General features: G+C 47.9%; 1 protein-coding gene across 1 annotated transcript; it reads left to right on the plus strand.

Moving 5' to 3' along the window:
* The first annotated feature begins 2,753 nt into the window (after positions 1 to 2,753).
* Fam50b (family with sequence similarity 50 member B) lies at positions 2,754 to 3,761 on the plus strand. Its single transcript, XM_027409559.1, has one exon. It carries the CDS (start codon positions 2,754 to 2,756, stop codon positions 3,759 to 3,761), a length of 1,008 nt encoding a protein of 335 aa, XP_027265360.1.
* The last annotated feature ends 3,439 nt before the right edge of the window (positions 3,762 to 7,200 follow it).

The following is a 7,200-nucleotide window of genomic DNA, read 5'->3' on the forward strand; positions in this document are numbered from 1 at the left end:
TGCTATCACAGACAGTGGAGTTTCTGATGGCAAAGACAAGTATACAGAAAGGTCAAAGTAATCAAAATAGAGGACATAAGAAGCTGGTCCAAGGAGTTAGAAGTTTCTGGATTACTTGTTCTGTGTACATATTGCAAAACGGCCCTGTCTCTGGGGCAGTGTCATCCATGTTCATAGACTGTTTAGAGACTAAAACCTAACAGCAATCAGCCAAGTGAAATACACAGAGGTAACCGCAGATGACACCAAAACTTCTCTGGGGCTGGCAGGTCCCTGGAGGGTCCTGATAACTGGGAAAATAATGTCTTGTTTTCCATGAAGTGTGGAGTAGAAGTATGTGCTCACAAAAGCTCTAGGGTACTCTAGGGTGGTAGCTCCCTGTGTTAGATTTCTGCTTAAATTAAAGGCACGATCTATAGAACATGAACCATGGAGAGTACATTGAACAAAGTTTACTCCAGATTGGGGAGGGGGAGAAATGGAAGAACAGAGCAGGGCAAAGAGTAAGAGAGAAGAGAGAGAGAGGAAGGCAGAAGAGGGCGTAGGTGGGAGAAGAGGAGAAGAGGGTGTAAGTGGACAGGGGTCTGTCTTTTAAAGGAGTCCTTTACACCTGCGTGCAGCCTTAGCTTTCATGGAACCCTGGGCTGACCAGGGTACTGCCTAAGTGGATTCTGCCAGGTAACAGGGGCAGGTCAGCATAATGCCTGAACCTTTCACCCTGAGCACACCATCAGAGGTAGATATTCAGAACTCTCTGGATGGTTGAGGGAATTCTCTGTCAAATGACTGAAAGTATAAGGAACAAATTCACATGGGGTCAAATGACACATTTGTCCCTATTGACATCAACAAAGACACCATAAAGACACTGTAGTAACCCTGTGAACACATTGATGCAAATTCTGCTTTTCTTTACAGACATGGTTCCCCAGGAGTGCTCAGCCCTCTTGCCCACCAGGTCAATGCTAGGCTCTAAAGTAACATATCTTGGGATTTAACTTCCTGAGTGGATTGGGCTATCATCCCACAGCTGCCATCCTGGAGAACAGCCCTAGAAACAGGATTTCCCGAACCCACCTCTGCAGTTCCTAGGTGTATCAGCCCCTCTGACACTCACAATGTTCTGCTGGGTCTTAGCCAATGCTATATGGAGTGTGGCCTTCACTGAGCCCAGGACAAAGAGAGAGGAAAGCAGCTGCCACTGCTCCAAGGTGGAAGAAGATACAAGTTTGTGGACAACCATTCATTCTTACGCTGTCCCTTGCCCAGGACAAAAACCATCTGCTTTCAGTTTGGCAAAGCAAGACCATGGTGGTGTTAGGTCACCAATAATCCTCATCAGTGACAATATGGAAAACAAGAGGAGAGGACTGGCAAAGGACTAAGTTGCTTCACAGGCGAATTTTAGGATTGCCTATAGGGTCAGACATTGAGTTCATCCCTCCTCTGACTTGAAGCCATTTTTAGTGCGGTGGGAAAAGCTAGGCTGGAAGATGCTGAATGACTAACAGTGTCTAGTCTATCTTTGTCGTTGTAAAATAATACAGCCACTCCTCTCTGCTTTAAGTAGACAGTTAAAGGTGCCATTCCTGACATGCTTAAAACACTTGCTTTTCTAGGAAAACTATGATTTGGATGTGAAATAATACCCAAAGAGGCCTTGATACTCAACCTGTGGCTTGGACCTTGGGGGGCACTGAATGGAAGCAGGCAGAGGTCAGCAGGTGCAGGCCCTCAGAGGAGTTTAGGTTTCTGGGCTTCTGGTCTCCACTACACACAGCCTGATGTAAACAGGTGTCTAACCTCTTCCCTTGTTTTCTGTCATGTCTTGGTGTCCTGTCTGGTGAAACTTACAAGTGGTGTTTCGGTGACACATTGTGATACTGAAGCCAAAGACGCAGCACCTTAGTAACAGGATGGAGTTTTGTGTCCCTCTGCCCTTCACCCATGTGCCCCGACCTTGCTTCCTAGAAGCCAGCAAGATGAAAGGCTTCCCACAGTAAAACGGCAATACCTGCTTTCCACAGTTAACTTGAGTTTAGAAACCTCTTTCCCAGATAATATATTTAGAAAAAGTGCTGTGTTAAAGCGATCTAACAAAGCAAGTGCAATCAGTGTGTCATGACATTTGTGAGAAGTTAGGGTTCTGGCATCAAATAATAGCTATGAGAACTAAGCGGTGTGGTGACAAAGGATCCCCAACTACTGGGCCATACTGGGGGTTAAGGGAGATGGAGGAGGAGGAATGAGATCTCTGTCTTAGAGAGCGGGACAGCAGACACACTGGGGCAGTGTCACGGAATTTCACAGAGGCCTGAAGTCATGAATTTTTAAGCGAGCCCTGCCAGCACTTTGTTCATTTTCTTGGTCAATCAACTGCTTGATCTAAGGGCTGAGAGATACTCCAGGTTCAGCCAGGATCAGGGTTTCTTAGAATTTCAGCAGGCAAGAGGTGCGAAGGCGTCAGGAAGAGGTTTGATCCTTGGTGGGTAGGAAACGCAGAAGTATAGATGGGAGTGACGATAATGGGGCCTTTGGATGTGGAGATCTGGGCTAACAGAGGACAGTTGGCGTCCACAACTAGAGAACATGAACGCAAAAGTGCTGGTGTAGACCATTATCTAAGCTGCCGTGCCGGTTCGATTCTCAACAGTTTTGTTTGTCTGTTCCTAGCTGTAGAATCTGACGTCAGACCCTGAAGGTTACCAGGGACAGGGACTGGACAGGCCGCAGGGCTGCGCTGAGCTGCAGGCATGGCGCAGTACAAGGGCACGATGCGGGAGGCCGGCCGGGCCATGCACCTGATCAAGAAGCGCGAGAAGCAGAAGGAGCAGATGGAGGTGTTGAAGCAGCGCATCGCGGAGGAGACCATCATGAAGTCAAAGGTGGACAAGAAGTTCTCGGCACACTACGACGCCGTCGAGGCCGAGCTGAAGTCCAGCACGGTGGGCCTGGTGACCCTGAATGACATGAAGGCCAAGCAGGAGGCCCTGCTGAAGGAGCGGGAGATGCAACTGGCCAAGAGGGAGCAGCTGGAGCAGCGCCGGCTACAGCTGGAGATGCTGCGCGAGAAAGAGCGAAGGCGCGAGCGCAAGCGGAAGATCTCCAACCTGTCCTTCACTCTGGAAGAGGAAGACGACGGCGACCAAGAGGACGGCCGCCGGGCCGAAGGCAACGAGGTCCACAGTGGTGGGGCCAAGAAGAACTTGGGCAAGAACCCCGATGTGGATACCAGCTTCCTGCCCGACCGCGAGCGCGAGGAGGAGGAGAACCGGCTGCGCGAGGAGCTGCGGCAGGAGTGGGAGGCCAAGCGCGAGAAGGTGAAGGGCGAGGAGGTGGAGATCACTTTCAGCTACTGGGATGGTTCCGGCCACCGGCGCACGGTGCGCATGCGCAAGGGCAGCACGGTGCAGCAGTTCCTGAAGCGGGCGCTGCAGGGGCTACGCAGGGACTTTCGGGAACTGCGTGCTGCGGGCGTGGAGCAGCTCATGTATGTCAAGGAAGACCTCATCCTGCCACACTATCACACCTTCTACGATTTCATTGTGGCCAAGGCGCGGGGCAAGAGCGGGCCACTCTTCACCTTCGACGTGCACGACGACGTGCGGCTGCTGAGCGATGCCACGATGGAGAAAGACGAGTCGCACGCGGGCAAGGTGGTGCTGCGCAGCTGGTACGAGAAGAACAAACACATCTTCCCCGCCAGCCGCTGGGAGCCCTACGACCCCGAGAAAAAGTGGGACAGGTACACCATCCGGTGATGCTGAGCCCCGGTTGGTAGCCTTACTTTCATATTACCGAAATTCAATAAATACAGAGGGTCCACGTAAATTGGATGTGTTGGTTCTGTTGCTGGGGTTGTTCTTCGGTATTTTTAATGTTTCTTTTTGGGTTTCTGTTGTGTTCTGTGTGATAAGGGACACGTTTTTGTCTAAATGGTTGTGCACATTGACTCGGTGAGACACCAGAGTGGGTTTGATTTTCTTGCACAGTGTCTTACTTGCTGTATAGTTGTGAGCAAATCATTGTACTTAACTAGGAAATTAACACCCCGCGAGTCCAAAGTGAGGAGAGACTATTTGTAAACACTTAGAGCTCAGTAAGTGCCTGCTGTTGTTTTTGTGGACCCAGTTGTTTTACTTAAAAACACTTTTGTGATCCATCTCTGAAATTTCAGGACGAGGGTAGACCTGCGCATCACTGGTGTCAGGGTCAGTGGATGGCGGGAAGAGCCTCACAAAGCCCAGCAAATGGCCCCATTTCTGGGGTTCCTTAACTGGATGGTTTAACCGATGCATTTGGAGGCCAGAAAACTGGTATGCAGTTTAGAAGATCAGTATCACTGATTTCCCATCATCCATAAACTCCGGTATGACTCCACATGACGCTACTGTGAATCCTACTCTTTTAAGTTTTTATATTTTGTTCATTGTTGAGTGTTAATTTTCATTCAAAATACAATGCATCACTTTTGAGGTTATCCCTTTTAACGTTAAAGACCAAGACAAGTACTTTGGGCCTCTTACTCTGTTTCTGGCACCAAGTTCTTGTGCCAACCCCAGAACAAGAATTGTCACAATATTGGTGGTCTTGGGTGCTGCTTGTCTTTAGGGTCACATACACAAATTTCTCAATAGTTAGTTGCATCCTTTTCCTCAGGCAGGATAGAGGCATCAGTCTGTTTAGAAGCCCTGGGGACCTTGACGGGCAGCCAGGCAGGGTAGCCTTCTCTCCTCTCAGAGTTAGGGTCTTAGTGCAGTGTTGCCAACTGAAAATTACATTCTCCAATGATAATGAGCTTAGTTAAGAGAGAGAGAGAGAGAGAGAGAGAGAGGAGAGAGAGAGAGAGAGAGAGAGAGAGAGAGCAAAAGCCTGAGATAGGTGGTGCCTTTTCAACGGTGGAAAACTGTTGGTATATCCTAGGAGGTACAGAAGAACAAGCAGTTTCAAAGCCAAGACTGAGGAAGACTGCATAGACTGTTTTGAGATAGAGATGTTGTCAGCTAAAAGGGGAGACACAGAGATTTGTTAATGGAGTCTGTGTCAAGCAAGTGTTCTTTCCTTATACATCAAACCCAGAGTTTCCCCTCTTGAGACTGAATCAGCAAGCATGCCAACAATCTCAGCTAATTGAAAACTGACCTGTGGCTTTCCCACACACTCCTACCCAGGGTGAGCATTCTCCATAATGAGAGCTGGTAATCTGGAACCATCCTTCTGCTCCAGCCTAAGGATTTCCACCTCTTTTTTCTGTGTCTTTCTTGATTTGCTTTCTCTGCTCCATGACTGAGGATGTTTTAGAAGTGTTAAAATTGTATTGCGCATGGCAGTGCACTCCTATAATCTCAGGTAGTCCGGAGGCTGAGGCAGGAGAAAGGCAAGCTCAAGGCCAGCCTAAGCAATTTGGGAAGCGCTTGTGTCATAAAAAGTAAAAGTAAATAAATATTAAGAAGAGACTGGGGGCCTGGAGAGATGGCTCAGAGGTTAAGAGCACTGGCTGCTCTTCCAGAAGTCCTGAGTTCAATTTCCGGCAACCACATCATGGCTCACAACCATCAGTAATGAGATCTGATGCCCTCTACTGACTTTCAGGGATACATGCACACAGAACACTGTATATGTAATAAATAAATAAAATCTTAAAAAAAAAAGATTCTCAAAATTCTTGGGGAAAAAAAAAGAGAGAGACCAGTGGTAGTGTTTGCTTAGTGTTCACAGAGCTGTTAATTCAATCCCTAGGCACAACAAGCAAACAAACAATTGTTTCTAGAGTTTAAATTGCTAACCACTGTAGCCTCTTACATAAATGGAAATGTGGCAGGCTGTAACACCATCTTCTCTGAAGATGTGAAAGACAAGGCCCACGGTCTTACCACTTCCATGTCAAATCCATAAAGCTGCCTTCAGTCGAAGCTCAAGTATAGAAGTCACATCAGACCCAGGAAAACTTCACATCAGACCAGAGAAAACCACGAAGACCACCTCCCCACCCCCGCCGCCACACACACACAGAGGCACCCCTCAGAGGAAGGCCAGACTGGTAACCTCTTCTTGTTGCCTTCTCTTTCTCAGAACATTTACATTGCTCTGATGACCTCTGCTTGCCTGTGCAGGCACACTACATGGGCATCTCCTCAAAGGCAGACACCCCCTGTTCTGTTTAACCCACAACCCAAGATGTCTTAACCCCCAAGCGAGTTATGACACCCTCTGTTTCCCACATTAGTAGGCATCACATAATCTGTTAGGAGAGGCCTCTTCTGTCTTTCTCTGTCAACCCCTGAAGCCAAGACCTCATGACTCCTGCCTCCCCATGACCTCAGAAGCCAACTGGACTTCACAAGCCATTTGACTTGACTGGATGAAGGCAACTGATGGGGGAGGTCCTTCTGTGTGTATGTTTGTCTTATTGGTTGATAAATAAAGTACTGTTGGCCAAAAGGAAAGCAAGATAGGTGGGACTAGGAGTCAAGGAGAATTCTGGGAAATGTAGGAAAGAGAAGTCTGGTGATCCAGGCAGGAAGTGACAGAGCAGGCAGATTCAGAATTTAAACAAGGACAAGCAGGAAGTCGTGTTCTTGCTCTCCTCTTCCTCCTGCTGTCTGCTCTGGAGCCATCATGTGATCTGGGAAGAGGACCCCAGTGGAAGGTGTCCTCTATAACTCTTATAAAATATATAGATTTATGATCATTAAGACTGAGCTAGCATATAAGAAATCCTAGTCAATTGGCCAGCAGCATTGTAAACTAATATAAGACTCTGTGTGTTATTCTGGGTGTCATGTGGTGGTGGAGCTTGGGCAGATGGAGGAAAGATTTATCGTTACAGGCAACCTCTCTCCAGAATACCCTAACATAGTAAGAACCTCTTGCTGTCAGACCCCCTTTGAGTGGAATTTAAGAGGCCCCCTTAGACTGCATCTAACAGGAAAGCTGTAAGCTTTTCACAGAGCTACTAATGTCCAACAAGAATCTCCAAAGACACCACTACTACCACTCTGCTTCTGTCACCAAGCTTACTCCGTGAAGTCCTGTTCCCCACCACACCACCTCTAAGATGAACTCTGTGTTCTGGCTGAGACATTACATTTAAAATCCATTCTCCTGGCTTGTGGATTGCCAGCCAGCTCTATTCATTCCCTTTTAGAGGTTTATAAATGGTTAGTCATAGTAGGAACCAGCATCCAGTAGATTGCACCA

Source organism: Cricetulus griseus, chromosome 3, assembly GCF_003668045.3.
Source record: "Cricetulus griseus strain 17A/GY chromosome 3, alternate assembly CriGri-PICRH-1.0, whole genome shotgun sequence".
NCBI classification, from domain to species: Eukaryota; Metazoa; Chordata; class Mammalia; order Rodentia; family Cricetidae; genus Cricetulus; species Cricetulus griseus.